This window comes from Schistocerca americana, chromosome 6 (assembly GCF_021461395.2).
Source record: "Schistocerca americana isolate TAMUIC-IGC-003095 chromosome 6, iqSchAmer2.1, whole genome shotgun sequence".
Classification (NCBI taxonomy): domain Eukaryota; kingdom Metazoa; phylum Arthropoda; class Insecta; order Orthoptera; family Acrididae; genus Schistocerca; species Schistocerca americana.
The window spans coordinates 434,212,156-434,229,104 of record NC_060124.1 but is presented as its reverse complement, the minus strand read 5'-3'; the positions used below and the strand labels follow the sequence as shown (position 1 = coordinate 434,229,104).

The following is a 16,949-nucleotide window of genomic DNA, read 5'->3' as shown; positions in this document are numbered from 1 at the left end:
CAGATTTTACACAATTTTCAAATCTGCATCTCCAAAAAATCTACACAGTCTTTACTCATAATGGTTTTCGAACTTATTTTAAAAAAAAAAAAAAAACCTTTCCTAGTCAAAAAGAGCTCTTTCCAATGGCGCAAAGAAAAATCGAAGTTGAGACGACCCTTTTGAGAGACAGAATTTTGAAAATCAGACAAAATTGTTGAATAACTTTTTTGAATTGAATTTTCTCAGATAACTTAGTAATTAATCAAGTAATCTTGATGCCAACTCACAGCCTTATGACCTACTGGCTGGCTGAAAATGAGTAAAAAATTGACATCAGAAATTCATTCTATCATAAGATTGTTGTTGTTGTTGTTGTGGTCTTCAGTCCTGAGACTGGTCTGATGCGGCTCTCTATGCTACTCTATCATGTGCAAGCCTCTTCATCTCCCAGTACCTACTGCAGCCTACATCCTTCTGAATCTGCTTAGTGTATTCATCTCTTGGCCTCCCTCTATGATTTTTACCCTCCACGCTGCCTCCAGTACTAAATTGGTGATCCCTTGATGCCTCAGAACATGTCCTACCAACCGATCCCTTCTTCTAGTCAAGTTGTGCCACAAACTCCTCTTCTCCCCAATTCTATTAAATACCTCCTCATTAGTTATGTGATCTACCCATCTAATCTTCAGCATTCTTCTGTAGCACCACATTTAGGAAGCTTCTATTCTCTTCTTGTCTAAACTATTTATCGTCAATATTTCACTTCCATACATGGCTACACTCCATACAAATACTTTCAGAAACGACTTCCTAACACTTAAATCAATACTGGATGTTAACAAATTTCTATTCTTCAGAAATGCTTTCCTTGCCATTGCCACTCTACATTTTATATCCTCTCTACTTCGACCATCATCAGTTATTTTGCTCCCCAAATAGCAAAACTCCTTTACTACTTTAAGTGTCTCATTTCCTAATCTAATTCCCGCAGCATCACCTGACTTAATTCGACTACACTCCATTATCCTCGTTTTGCTTTTGTTGATGTTCATCTTATACCCTCCTTTCATGACACAGTCCATTCCGTTCAACTGCTCTTCCAAGTCCTTTGCTGTCTCTGACAGAATTACAATGTCATCAGCGAACCTCAAAGTTTTTATTTCTTCTCCATGGATTTTAATACCTACTCTGAATTTTTCTTTTGTTTCCTTTACTGCTTGCTCAATATACAGATTGAATAACATCGGGGAGAGGCTACAACCCTGTCTTACTCCCTTCCCAACCACTGCTTCCCTTTCATGTCCCTCGACTCTTATAACTGCCATCTGGTTTCTGTACAAATTGTAAATAGCCTTTCGCTCCCTGTGTTTTACCCCTGCCACCTTCAGAATTTGAAAGAGAGTATTCCAGTCAACATTGTCAAAAGCTTTCTCTAAGTCTACAAATGCTAGAAACGTAGGTTTTCCTTTCCTTAATCTTTCTTCTAAGATAAGTCGTAGGGTCAGTATTGCCTCACGTGCTCCAACATTTCTACGGAATCCAAACTGATCTTCCCCAAGGTCGACTCCTACCAGTTTCTCCATTCGTCTGTAAAGAATTTGCTTTAGTATTTTGCAGCTGTGACTTATTAAACTGATAGTTCGGTAATTTTCACATCTGTCAACACCTGCTTTCTTTGGGATTGGAATTATTATATTCTTCTTGAAGTCTGAGGGTATTTTGCCTGTCTCATACATCTTGCTCACCAGATGGTAGAGTTTTGTCAGGACTGGCTCTCCCAAGGCTGTCAGTAGTTCTAATGGAATGTTGTCTACTCCCGTGGCCTTGTTTCGACTTAGGTCTTTCAGTGCTCTGTCAAACTCTTCACGCAGTATCATATCTCCCATTGCATCTTCATCTACCTCCTCTTCCATTTCCATAATATTGTCCTCAAGAACATTGCCCCTGTATAGACCCTCTATATACTCCTTCCACCTTTCTGCTTTCCCTTCTTTGCTTAGAACTGGGTTTCCATCTTAGCTCTTGATATTCATAAAAGTGGTTCTCTTTTCTCCAAAGGTATCTTTAATTTTCCTGTAGGCTGTATCTATCTTACCCCTCACAAGATAAGCCTCTATGTCCTTACATTTGTCCTCTAGCCATCCCTGCTTAACTATTCTGCACTTCCTGTCGATCTCAATGCAGAACCGAGCAAAACATGTTATCTTCTTTGTTCATTAAAATCATGCTGTAGTGAGAAAACAGTATTGAATGCATATCATGCGTACTTTCATTCTCGTCTTAGATATGGGGTCACCTTCTGTGGAAACTCTAAAATAGCTAATAGCACTTTTAAACTACAAAAAAGGGCCATTAGAATCTTGTTTGGGTGCAAGCCTAGAGACTCTTGTAAACCCCTGTTTAAGAAATCTGGTATTCCCCGTTACCATGTGTATACATTATGGAAACCCTTTTGTTCTTTAAATTAAATGTAATAGGCAAGGACCAGAGACTACAAAAAAACTGTGACATACATGAGCACTTTACCAGACAAAACAGAAACTTACATATGACTCAAATCAGCACAGCACTGTGCCAAAAAGGTACTTTTCACATGGGAGTTAAGCTTTATAACAAACTCCCTGAAAACATAAAAGCTATCACTGAGGTCAATACATTTGGAAAATCTCTAAAGTCATATTTACAGCATCACTCCTTCTACTCCATTGAAGAATATTTATATTTATGAAATGTGTTATATAAATACTTACGTGTAAAGTGTATTATTGTAAGCTTAAATATGTATGCCTTGAAATTACTTTCAGACTGTATATTTATAACTTGACTTGTCCAATGTCTTATGCATAAGCTGCTATGTAGACAACAGGACCAATAAAATACAATCTACAATCAATCTACAATCTCATTTTTGAGACGTTTGTATTCCTTTTTGCCGGCTTCACTTGCTACATTTTTGTATTTTCTCCTTTCATCAATTAAATTCAGTATCTCTTCTGTTACCCAAGGATTTCTACTAGCCCTCGTCTTTTTACCTACTTGATCCTCTGCTGGCTTCACTATTTCATTCCTCAAAGCTACCCATTCTTCTTCTACTGTATTTCTTTCCCCCATTCCTGTCAATTGTTCCCTTATGCTCTCCCTGAAACTCTGTACAACCTCTGGTTCTTTCAGTTTATCCAGGTCCCATCTCCTTAAATTCCCACCTTTTTGCAGTTTCAATCAGTTTTAATCTACAGTTCATAAGCAATAGATTGTGGCCAGAGTCCACATCTGCCCCTGGAAATGTCTTACAATTTAAAATCTGGTTCCTAAATCTCTGTCTTACCATTATATAATCTATCTGAAACCTTTTATTATCTCCAGGGTTCTTCCATGTATACAACCTTCTTTCATGATTCTTGAACCAAGTGTTAGCTATGATTAAGTTCTGTTCTGTGCAAAATTCTACCAGGCGGCTTCCTCTTTCATTTCTTAGCCCCAATCCATATTCACCTACTATGTTTCCTTCTCTTCCTTTTACTACTGTCGAATTCCAGTCACCCATGACTATTAAATTTTCATCTCCCTTCACTTCCTGAATAAGAAGCCAAAACATGATCCAAATTTGTTACAAGATTTATGAGCTACTTTAACAGGAAGTTGTGATAAATCTGCTGTACACTGAACACATGCTCTACAACTAGGCTGCTGAACCTAAAATGTTGAGCATGGTGTGGAGAAACTAGCCTTCCCAAAAACATGGCTGATGGTCCCACCATACTACTTATGAAGCTGTAATTTGGTGTGGGTTTATGTAACGCCCATACATACATCCTGTAAAAAATTCATCAAAACTGGAGAACACCATGTGGGGAATGTGTTTAAAATTAGACCACTTGACGTGGAATGATCCTTCAATTTTTTATCAAATAATAGTTTAAAAGTCCTGCTTTGGTGCTACTTATAAAATCCATTTCATGTTAACGAGTAAATTATTGGAATTTACCTTGTAATGCTACCTAATTGCACATCCTATGGGGATTCTGTTAAAAATATGGCAGCTGCAAGGCACTGGCCACATTATCTATTTAGATATAGACTCTCTAAGGAGGGCCAGATGGAACTGCTGACCTGAAACACTCACAAAACAACCACAGACTGCTCTGTCCCTGGTGAAGAGTGATGGATAACTAATAGGTACATAAAACACTCCATCGACCTTTACTAATTATGAACAAAATCGTCTGGAAGTGTAAACAAGGTAAACACTTAGTAATGTTCAAAGCCCATCTAATGATGTAAGCAGACATTTGTGATGCAAGAAAGATGTCATCAGTGAAATACGTATGTGCTTGCAAAGCTCAACATCTACTTCATAACACGCTTATATTCAAATCTGCCAAGATTTTAGACTTTTGAATTTCAATTTAATTATTACACAAGATGACACTAACTTTTTCTCGATTGTTTCATTTCACAGTACTGCATATGCCAAGTTAGTTGTTAGCTTGGAACTTAAAAGCAATCAGTGAAATATATATGTGCTTTCAAAGCTCAACACCTACTTCATAACATGCTTACATTCAAATCTGCCAAGATTTTAGACTTTTGAATTTCAATTTAATTATTACACAAGATGACACTAACTTTTTCTCAATTGTTTCATTTCACAGTACTGCATATTCCAAGTTGGTTGTTAGCTTGGCACTTAAAAGCATAACTTGAAATGCTGAATTTACAATGAACAGTAATTATAAGCACCATGTTAACTGTTGCTATTCTTCTTCATTCGCTTCTTCCAAATGTTGCATAAGTCAAGGTGCGGTTGGTTTGATGGCATTTTCATTTTTTGTTTTATTTATCTATGTTTTCATTGTTTAGAGGTGAAGAGTGCTCTGGTAGTTTTTTTAAATAGCTCAGTGCATATTCAGTGAACCTGACACCAATCACCCACACAAGTTGCTTTTATGTGAAAATATCCTTGGTGTTCCTTCAAGAGCTCGTCCAGTGACAGAAAAATTTGAAGGAGCTGAATGCTGCCATTAATTAACAAAGTGGCACATAGTTATCTATGTCCTTATGCTGTGTCACTGACTATGGGTATCATTTCTCCATCTTGATGAAGAACCCTGTAACACTGCCAATCACACAATTGTTTGTGCTTTATCATTGACTCAGAACACTGTCTCTTCCTGCCATAGCCTATTTGGATCCTTTGGATCCAAACAGACAACTTACAAGCTCATCTATCTGGTAAATATCAACAGCTGGGACAGGGGGAGGGGGTTCGAGCTATAATATTTCAGTTTACTACTTTTATGTTTTGAAACTGAGAAGATAATGAGAATTCAGAGCATGGTAATGGTAAGTTTTGGAAGAATGTAAATAGTTTAGGAGGTAAGGTAATCAACAGTGCACACACACGCATGCATGCACGCACACACACACACACACACACACACACACACACACACACACCTGGACTGATACAGTGTTCCAGATGAGTACACAGTGCTGGGACTGTAGTTTTGCAGTTTGACTGGGGTGAGGGACTGTGTCTGAGCAGAGTGTATCATATCTCTGTGGAAGACCCAGGTGCAAGTTCTGTCTGATACACTCACCTAACAGGCCAGACTCCAGTTCTGTCACAGGCTTACCCCCTCCCATCTGGGACAGGGCACCTGTGGAAGCAGTCATGTCATAAAACCCAGTTCGGCTGCAATTTTTCCACAGCGCTTTATGTGGAACCACCACCCAAGTGTCACCTGAATGAATGGCCTCTGTCAAGCTGTGCCCATGAACAGAGCTGACCACCCAATGGTAGAACATGCCACTGGGCACTGCTCAATTTCAATGGCTGTCTCATAATCTGTTGCATTTTGATCCTTCTTCTTAAAACAAGCTTCTGTGAACTACTTAGATGGGAGTTATCCTTGTAGCACATCATTCATTCTCGTAATTCTCCTGGCCTCAATCTCCACTAGGCCACTGCCCCACAGCTATGTCGACCCTCACCCAGGACCCTAACTTTGTTCATCCGGCACCCATACCCTCTTCCCCAGTCCCCCCTTGCTCTTTTTTGTCTCCCTCCCCCCCCCTCCCCCTCAGTCCACTCCTGCTCACTGCATGGCATCAGGTACTGCACAAACCCACTGGTGCTGGTGCTGTGCTCCATTCCTATCTCTGGCACCTGCTGCCTCCCTGTTGCATTCCCATCGTGTGCACCTTCTGGCTCCCTCTCAGCCATCAGTTACCCCTTCCCAACCCTACCTCTCACTCCCCACCTCCTTCCTACCCTCACCCACACAACCCATCACAAACCCATCACCCGAGTCAACCAGCAAATTGCAGCCCGGTACATTACATTCAGTTTGCACATTGGAGATATGTGTGTGTGTGAGTGTGAGTGAGTGAGTGAGTGAGTGTGTGTGTGTGTGTGTGTGTGTGTGTGTGTGTGTGTCTGTGTGTGCACGCCCTAACTTGAACAAGCATTTATCTGGAAGTCTTGTTTATGTGCCTGTCAACAACTCATCACCTCTACTATCTGGTATTACTACAGAATTCAGGGTATGATGGATATAATGAAATTTGAATTTTTGTCATCAGTAAAGGTTATGTGTTAACAAATGTGTTAGAATTTAATTCCTTTTCTGCAAATAGAGTCATAGAAATGAAATTTATGACAAAATGTAACTTCCCATGCAATGGAAAAACCAGGATAGAATGTAAAAATATTATGAAAAGGAAAGTTACTACTCACCTTATAACAGAAATGTTGAGTCACAGATAGGTGGAATATTAGATAACGTAATGCTATGACTGTAACAGATTGTTAATGCATGATTATTGCAAAGAATTTTTGGTTGTATACAGTGAGACAAGGGAGGAAATATGCTATAGTGTAATTCCCACAAGAGGATGAGCTGCTGCATTATCCAGAACTCAAATGTACATGTTGATGAGTATGCTTCTCAGTCTGGTTGGGATTGAGATAATCATCACAGTATTCTAAAAATGACAGGAAGGAAATTGCCTGATATTTTATAAGAGCTTTGTTGTGCTGATCCTTTAGCACAAGTGACCAGGAATTGTATTTAGCTAATTTGGTTAAACATCAAACTGGCTATGTGAAGCTAAAAACATCATGTGAGAGTAAGGTTACTCCCCCTCACTGTTTAGGGATCTTAACTGTTATGTAGCCTTAAACAAAATTCAGGATGGAATAATAACAGTATTACGAAAAGGATAGTTGCTCCTCACCATATAGAGGAGATGCTGAGGTGCAGATGGGCACAACAAAAAGACTGTCAAACAAAGCTTTTGGCCAAACGGAACTTCATTACAATTATACAAAACACACACACACACACACACACACACACACACACACACACACACACACACACTGTGGTGGGGGTGGGGTGGGTGGGTGGGTGTGTGCGTGTGTGCACGTGCTTGCGTGTGAATGTGCATGTGTTCCATATTGTGGATACACTGGGTCACAGATAGGTATATAAAAAAAGGCCTTTTTGGCCAGGAGCTTACTTGTTTGACAGTCTTTTTGTTGTGCCTATCTACAATTCAACATCTCCACTAGGCAATATATTTTTAAGTCTGATACATCCACTTGCAAAATGAGAGCTATTCACTGTGAGTTTAGAGAGGAGCTCTGAAGTGAAAATTAATAAACTCTTTTAATAGTTAATTTTATCTTTCAAATTACACCAAACATTCTTGGTTGCTACATAAATGTGTGGAAGCATCTGCACTGGGACCAGTGAAGATCATTCAAAACATGTCCAAGTTCAGATTATTACTGTTACCTTTTAACAAACATTACTCTCGTGTACATTCACTCTTGTAGGTTACCCTCTAACATCAATCAGCACTTCGCAGTACCACAGCTTGTTTTTCAACCATGCTGTGGGTAACACCTTTAATGTGTTGTCATCATAATCATCATCATCATCATCATCTTGGACAGTTTCCAGCCACTGGCTGGGTCTGTCGGGAACACAAGCCTCTCCATCGTATTCTGTCTTTCCACCATTCCCCCTCTTCCACCTTCGTCCAGTTCTCTCCTCTTCTCGTCACACATTCCTTCACTCCCTTCACCCATCTATCTCTTGGTCTTCCCCTGGGCCTCTTCCCCTCCAGTTGCAGATCAAACATCCTCTTTGGAATTCTTCCCTCATCCATTCTCTTCATGTGTCCATACCACTGCAGTCTTGATTTTTCTATCCTGTCCTGTACTGGTTCCTCCTTTAGTCTTTCCCTCACATACACATTTCGCAATCTGTCTCGTCTTGTTACACTCAACCTGCTCCTCTGGAACTTCATTTCACTAGCTTGTATTCTACTTTTGTCGCTTTTGTGCATTACCCATGTCTCACTTCCGTATGCCAATATGGGGACAAAGTAGGTTCGGTATATCGTTCCCTTGGATTTCTGTGGCACCTCCTTGCTCCAAATAAGCCCCCTAATGCATTTGAAGAACTGCCCTGCTTTTCTGCACCTTTCATTTATTTCCATTGCGTTTCCCCCCTTACTTTCAATCAATTGATTGAAAGTTGTCATCATAATATGTACTATAATTTAACTTGATCAGCTTCTTAGGAATAGGAGTGTTTTGGAAACATCATATGGTTTAACAAGGAGATTAGCTGTGTGACGGTGCTATAGTGGGTGGTGTGGGGAGGATATCAGGGACAATTGATCTCATTTCAGGCCTTGGCAGATCAATTTATTGAGGCATTCAAGGCATGAATGGCACCTCAACCTCACAAGTCTTTTATTATAGGGAGATTTTGGTTAGAGGAAACCCGATGTTACGTTGTTGGAGTACATGTGAGGGCTTCGATGCTGGAGTATATATATTTAGCATGGACATTTAGGCTGCAGGGAAGAGTTCGTTTCACCTGGAAGAGGTTACAGCTTTCACAGAGCACGAATGGTTGCTTAAACTGATAGGTTATACATGGACTAAGGTTTGGATGTGAACTTCATAGAGATATAGGTTAATGTCAAGGTATGTGGCTTTGGATTTGTTTAGATGGAAAGGAAAGGGGTTGTTAGCTCCCGTGCCACATGCTCTTCTGTTCAAGTATGACAATAGTTCGGGGTTTTGTGATATTTTTCATGAAGGACTGGAAAGTGGTGCTGGAAGTCAGGAATTCCTGGAATTCTTTGAGAGGAAAGTTTTGGGGAAGAGGGGAAGAATCAATTTGGGGTATGGGTTGAAGTTGATACAGGTAAGATTAAGTGCTGTGTTAGTTGTGGAGTGGGATTCAATGGTGAATGAGGGGAGATCTTGGACTATGACAGTGAAAATTTGAGTGTGGAACTGAAGATTAGGCCTTTAGAAAGGGGTATAAGTTAGAGCCTTACGGCTGAATGGAGATTGTGATTGTCAGGTGTTGGAGTTTGATTTTGAAAATGGTTAGGCTTGAGTGGGATATGTGCTGGGATTTGGAAATTAAATAAGGAGATCAAGATAGGATTTTTGGATAAGAAGAGGTGTGTTGCTGATGATGTTGTGGATGGTATTTGTGAGAGGGTGAGGAAAAACATTACTTTAGAGGTATTTAACCAACAGTATGGACAGCCTTTTCAAGACAGGTGTTGCTGGTGATGTGGATGGTATTTGTGAGAGAGGGAGGAGAAACATTACTTTTGAGGTATTTAACCAACAGTATGGACAGCCTCTCCAAGTGGTGTACATAATTTTGTTCAAGAAGAATTACACTGTGTTTGCTAGAGGATCTATTGGCTGAAAGTAGGATGATTTAAACAGAGACATCTGCTTTTCGAAGTGGTGGTTAACTGGGTCAATGTAATGGTTAAGGAGTGATCAGTCTGGAATTTAAGGAGGGACTTGTGGAAAGATGGGGTGCAGCCAGAGACTGGAAATTTTAATGCAAGGTCTTTAGGACCCATACAAAAGGTTAATCAGGACTAGAGGAAAAGTATGTAGGACTTTTTGCCCATGACAACGTCATGGTTACTGAATGAATGTTGGAACAGAAGTGTAGAGTTATAAAATATGATGAGATTGGTGTAAAGAAAGGGGAGAGTCCTTAGTCTTGTAAGAGATAAATGAGTAGAGCAAGGTGAAGAGTCGCTGTTCACAGTCAAATCTGAAGTTGAAAGAATGTACAGAGCATAATACCCAAGATGCAGTAATTTAAAACGCCGTAATGATTGCTGAAAAGCAAGTGAAACTCCAGGAAGTGAGAGAAGATTGCTATATAGAGAAACAGACTACAGTAGTGCAACGAAAACAGAAAAAATCGTAGACAAACGATCCCCAAATACAGGGAGATGATCGTTCAACAATGAATGCAGATGGCCAGGGATTTAAGGATGAAGATCAACAATGAAAAGAGATACCGAAACAAAGGAAAAAGATCAAAATACCGAATTATGAACAGCATTGCTAAAACAGAAATAATATTACTGAACACCAACGAAAGCCCACAGAAAGTGGAAAGGGATCGCCGAATCACAAGGAAAAATGACAAGGATAATACGAACGTTCACCAAGATTAAGAATGTCAGATAGGTAATTGACGGTGTCACAACGGAAACTCAATTGAAAAAACTATAAAATTACAGAGAGACAAAATAGCTGACCATTACCTACATCGGTAATATTGCTGAGAAAGGCGAATCTTTATTGAGAAAGGGGCTACTACTATCGAAGAGTCATGTAATTAATTTGTTCCTGTGTTCTTTCGTGTACTTATTAAATTTGAGTACCTAATGATCCTGCAGATCTAGTAAAGATAAACTGCTTTTTGCTTTTAGGTATTTGCAACTAGAATACAAGAGCTTTGAATTTCTACGGAGAATACTCGGTTGTTGACGGCAGTAAGTGCAATTTATTTTTTAAAATTAGTGGAAAGAACACGTCTTAAAGCATGCGCGTTCTCGTATCCACTCGGTACCTCATTGCGCAAGCAGTCTGCTACAAATTTCCTTTGCTTGGGAGCGTGTGTTGCGTTTATTACCATGAAAAGGCGACAGGAAAAGAAATCACAAAGAGACTGTAGGTAAAAAACACTGGAGGTACGAGAAATACAAAGTGATCACAACGTTTTGTCTGCAAATTTTGAGGAGGTCACAACGAGATTTTAGATTTTCTGCTTGGTAACAGCAGCGATAAGGCTGATAAAATTCCGTCAGCTACTAACTGGCGACTTATATACTCGTTTGAATTATTTATTCCTCAGTTCAAAAAAAGCATTTCAATTCTATCAAATTTGTAACTTGTTATGCGGAAGAATTGTAATTGATTATTTGATTGTTTTATAGTCTACCGTTTTACACTGTAGAAAATGCCTAAACTTGTAATTATTAGCATATTTTGTTCCTATACAATATTACAGTTAGTAACTGTTAGCATCTGTAAGTACTGTTCTCTGACTCGTTCTACATCCATGCAGTTCCCTCGCATATTAGATCAATGGCACAAGAAGGGATAAATAAAAATCTTGAAACAGAGAAATAATTAAGGGAGGTTCTTAGTCGGTATGTAAAGGTTAATTTACTTTCCACGCGTCGTTTGAATTTAATCATGAAATATTACATTTAGATTAGCATCCTCGGACTCGTCAAATTTCGGAATTTCGTAGACGCCAGAACCCACTAGAACGGAGTTGTGTTTTTTCAATTTCGTGTGTTTCGCATCATCAGGATTCTTCATTTCTATTTTTAGTAGTTTGTTGAGGAGCTGCACTTACTCCATCACTTCTTTTGTTCAGATGCCAGGCTCATCAGTTGTGCTTCTAAGTCACCACAGTTTTCATAAACACTTCTCATAAAGTTTTGGATTAGTCTTCTCAGTTTTCCTACTTCGAAACTTGCGGTATCTCATTGTTTACATAAATACGATCGGAGACTTTTTATCTAATAGGTGACGCTCAGCAGCATTATACACGACTTTTTCTTTGTCTGTGATCATCTACAAACTTCACCGTGCTTCCTTTGGAGTCAATAGTTATTAATTATTGCACATAAATCGCTTTACAGAGGAACCTCCAACACACTACCTAATCACACAAATGCACTCTATCTGCCCGTCGTCAGCTAAAAAGTGCAAAGATTCGCACAGAAGGCATGCATAATTGCACTATTGGACATTTATGCGCAAGCGCAAAGTTGAATACAAAAAAGGCGTCGCGTGGACGCACCATGAAGACACGTATCTAGTCCTCGGTAGATTGTCTGTTTTGTAGTTAGATTAGGTGACGTCAGTGATAAACGGTAGAGATCGATACGGATCACTGGGTGATGTCCTGAACGCATATCGTTGCGTGTAATCCATTGGCCCTCCGATCTGAAAACTAGAAGTCAAGTCATGTGATACGCTCTTTGATAGGAATTTCTAACGCTTTCTACGTTTTTTAATTTTTCCTTCATACGCCTATGTACGGTTTGTCGGTGTATCGTACATACAATTAGGCCTACTCTATCAGTCTATCCCTTGAGTTGCATTTGCACCATCCTGCAAACAGTATTTGCACCCAGCCGAAACAACCAAAAACATAACAGACGCAAGGCGCCGCACAACCAAAGGCTCGCTCATCCAATGTTACTAAGTACAGTCACTCATGTTTAGTTACAGATAACTACGCAGAATCTTGAATAGTGATTTTGTGCTACTACAAGGTCAGTAAATTTAATATTGTTATACGATTAAAAATTTAATTACATTGCAGCTTTATTTTTATAATAAGCTTAAAAGACCCTTAGTTAAGTTCCTTATCAACGAAATCATCTCAGCAAGATGTTTACTTAAGACAGGTTGACTCAGAGGACTGAGGGGACATAATAGTGGATAGGGGGTTCACTATTTATAACTACCGCTAATAGCATGCACTTCACGTTTGAATTTCTGAACGCAGTAACTTGTTTAAGCTGCTAGAGGTGTAATCGTCAGTACGAAACGCCCATTTTTAAGATAATTGATTCTGCTGAGAACCACCAATCCTTGGTGCATAAATTAATAACAGACTACTAACCTGTGTCAGCAGAACATAAGTGCACGAGGAACAATACATGAGTGAGTATTCTGGACATTCGTCACCGCTTAATAGGTCGAAACCCCCTACACTGGAGAATGAAAACAACAATCGTTCAACAGTATAGTTGCTTCTGTCCTGCCCCTGTTTTAGCGTTTTATCTTTGTAACCTGCGATTCTGTGTTCATTTTGATTTATTTATTTATTCGTCTGGCCTCCGGCAGTTAACGGCCATTTAGCCAACAAAACGCTAAGTAAGAGGTATGTTGTGCAACACATAAATTGATAACATAACATGATGCAAGTATAATATTAGCATCACAAATTAATAAATGAAACAAAAAAGTAGGGGGGGGGGGGGGCAATTCTAGTGTCCGATTCCGCTCGTCGGCTTTGAGCAGTGATGTCATACCTAGGGTAGAGACGCTACATAGGGGCGGTCTCTGAAAGCAGCTGATCATATTCCTAAGCAAACGAATATAGTATTACAACCACAGTTCACGTGATTAATTACCTAGCCACAAATTATACCGACAAGAATTAAAGGTAACGAAAATCAATAAGAACAGAAAAAAAGAAGTCTATATGTCTGAAATAAATTATTATCGCAATTTATGCGAGTAAGAAAAGCACAGAGAACCTTTAAATCCCGTGCAATATAGCGCATGGTGAAATCATAATATTATGAATGAGCGTTAACTTTTAATACTAATTGCTAAATCTCACTGGACGAGTACACAAGTAACGAAAATTGACAAAAAAATGTAGGGCCTAACAAATACTCGAATCTGTAACTGGAACTGACCTATATAGGTTAATTCTAGTTACCGAATCCACCCATTCCACGGTTCGTTGCCGGCCTAGGTGGCCGAGCGCGTTCTAGGCGCTCAGTCCGGAACCGCGTGACCGCCACGGTCGCAGGTTCGAATCCTGCCTCGGGCATGGATGTGTGTGATGTCCTTAGGTTAGTTAGGTTTAAGTAGTTCTCAGTTCTAGGGGACTGATGACCTCAGAAGTTAAGTACCATAGTGCTCAGAGCCATTTCAACCATTTTAAACCACGGTTCGTTATTTAGATCGTTTTAACAATAAGTGTATGTACTAAAGTATTACAGGATTTCTACATATGGTATTACTATTTTCATCACTGTGAAAAAGAGAAAACTTTGGAAGCTGTACGTACAATATGTATTAGTTTTTCGTACAAGTTCTGAGATCAATAAGAAATGTAGAAATCCTGCAAAAACATAGTCCACAGATTTAGTGCAAAAAATGTTCAAAATTATGAACCATCGAAAAGTTTGAATCGGTAACTAGAAGTGATGGTCAATTCTAATTACCGATTCCAGCCATTCGGTGATTCATTAATTAGATCGAATTTTTTAGAGTGTGTGCCCTAGAATGTAGGGAAATATGACTTCTGCATTTGTAATTGCTCTCTGAACTATTACAAAAAAAGTTACTAAAATTGGAATCGGTAACTAGAATTGACGTACATAGAAGATCAGTTCTAGTTACTGATTCCAGTTTTTGTTATACACCGCAGTAGTTTTAGAGGATCATTATAAATGTAGAAATGGGATTACGTTTCATTGCATACAACTCCAAAAATAATTTTCAATCATGGAGCAACTGGAATCTGTAACTGGAATTTACCTAGATAGGTTAATTCTAGTTATCTATTCCAATATTCTTTATTTTTTGTAGATATTCTTTTATCATGTACTGGATTTTCTTTTAGAATTTAGTATGTCGGTTTTTCCACATTTTATTCTACTGTTTCGAATTTGTTGTCATTCATTTTTTGTTTTTGTGGTACATTTTAGTTTTTCCCCTCCCAAAACACCCACTGTCCTGCGCTTCTAGCGTTAGGTTAAGTAATTAACGTAAAATTAACGCTATTTTATAATAGTATGACTTCACCATGTGCTTCACTGTTATGCAATTTAAAGGTTCTTTGTGCTTTTCTAGTTGCATAAATTACAAGAATACTTCTTACCATAGATGAAAATTCGTTTTTGAGTCTTGTTCTTAATTATTTTCCTTATCTTCAGTTCGTTTCGATTTAATTCGTGACTAAGTAAGTAACTGCGTGAAAGTGATTGTAATTCTATCGTATGCTACATTCGTTTGTTTACGAGTGCGATCCGTTGCTTTCATTTGCCTATACGTAGCTACTTTGCCTTAGGCATGACGTCATTGCTCAAAGCCGACGAATGGAATCGGACACTAGAATTTATCCAAAATAGGGCACTAGAATGCATCTGTTCAGAGTCTACATTAAAATAACTGTACACATGATATACATACTAACATAACAGTTAACCTGGTCCCCAGTGCCGGGTTAGTATTACACAAATATCTTGTAAAAATTTGAGAAGCTCTTCGTTATATACAGCATTATTCAAAAATCTAGACCAGCGGTCGGCACCTGAAACATGTTTGAAGTACATATTTTTGGATAGAGGAAGGTACATCCCACATTTTCTCCCTCTCTTCATTTGGAGCCATCAGTAGACGTGGACAAAGAGTCCGACCATTTCTGGTGTACAAGACACATTGTATTACTAATGGTTCAAATAGCTCTGAGCACTATGGGATTTTGAACATTTTTTGCACAAAATCTGTGGACTATGTTTTTGTAGGATTTCTACATTTCTTATTGATCTCAGAACTTCTACGAAAAACTAATACATATTGTACGTACAGCTTCCAAAGTTTTCTCTTTTTCACAGTGATGAAAATAGTAATACCATATGTAGAAATCCTGTAACACTTTAGTACACACACTTATTGTTAAAACGATCTAAATAACGAACCGTGGTTTAAAATGGTTGAAGTGGCTCTGAGCACTATGGGACTTAACTTCTGAGGTCATCAGTCCCCGAGAACTTAGAACTACTTAAACCTAACTAACCTAAGGACATCACGCACATCCATGCCCGAGGCAGGATTCGAACCTGCGACCGTAGCGGTCGCGCGGTTCCAGACTGTAGCGCCTAGAATCGCTCGGCCACCCCGGCCGGCATGTATTACTATGGATAAATGGATTTTCCAAATACCGCCTAATGTATACACACTTCATGGGAGGCGACTGAATAATAGGTAGGAGGCGAAATGGTTCTGAGGATTTTTTCGACACGTGACCCCATGTTCTACAGCTAAATACTAGAGCAGAAGGTAGGAGGGAGGCGTTATTCCGGTAAATAAAGTTGATGGCCTCCAGTTTGGACTTCAAAGGATGATTTAAAAAGGACAGCCTATTCAGTAGACATTTGTCCACCACAAATTACCTTCTAATATGTAAAGGCATTTCATTGGCTTAAATGAAGCAGTCGTTCGTAGGGGTACAGCCCACGGCGCCGAAGCACTGTCGAATACATCCAAACTGAAATTTGTCCAATTTCCTCAGGATGTCCTTTCGCCCAGCGCGGAACGCCATAATACTATAGTCAAGTCTTGATCGAATTAAGGCACTGTACGACGTCAATAAATGGGTGGGATGAGGGCCCCACCAAACTCGGTAGATTGATAGTTGATAGGATAATATTTAATGTTTTTTTCTTTCTTTTTTATTTATTTATTTTTTTTCACAATCACTTATTACACGGTTAATGTGAGAGACCCACGACAGTCGAGAACCAGAGAAGGCGTCCAAGCATCAAGAGGAACGGTTGGAAAATATCACGAGGTGTGGCTTGTCAGCCGAAGCTTCCACGCCGTGCGTTCGGCGTAAGCTTTCCACACGGGGCATGTCAGAGGAAAGTCCAATTTCACATTCCTCAAGTGCAGTGAGTATACCAACATACATCGTCTGCGTGCTGAAGTATTGTAGTCGATGTGGGAAGAGCTGTTTCTAAATCCATGGTGCACACATAAAGGACTGAGAATCGCGCCTAGCGCGAGGTCAGTTGAGACAATGCGTCCTAGTTCACAATTTTTTCTGGGATATGTAGAACTCTCAGTC

General features: G+C 39.3%; 1 protein-coding gene across 1 annotated transcript in view; it reads right to left on the bottom strand.

Moving 5' to 3' along the window:
* Positions 1 to 16,424, bottom strand: part of LOC124620192 — a 429,599-nt gene extending 413,175 nt beyond the window's left edge. Inside the window, exon 1 of the mRNA XM_047146861.1 lies at positions 16,364 to 16,424. Within this exon, the coding sequence (XP_047002817.1) occupies positions 16,364 to 16,424 (61 nt within the window). The remainder of the gene's footprint in view (positions 1 to 16,363) is intronic.
* Between the last annotated feature and the right edge of the window lie 525 nt (positions 16,425 to 16,949).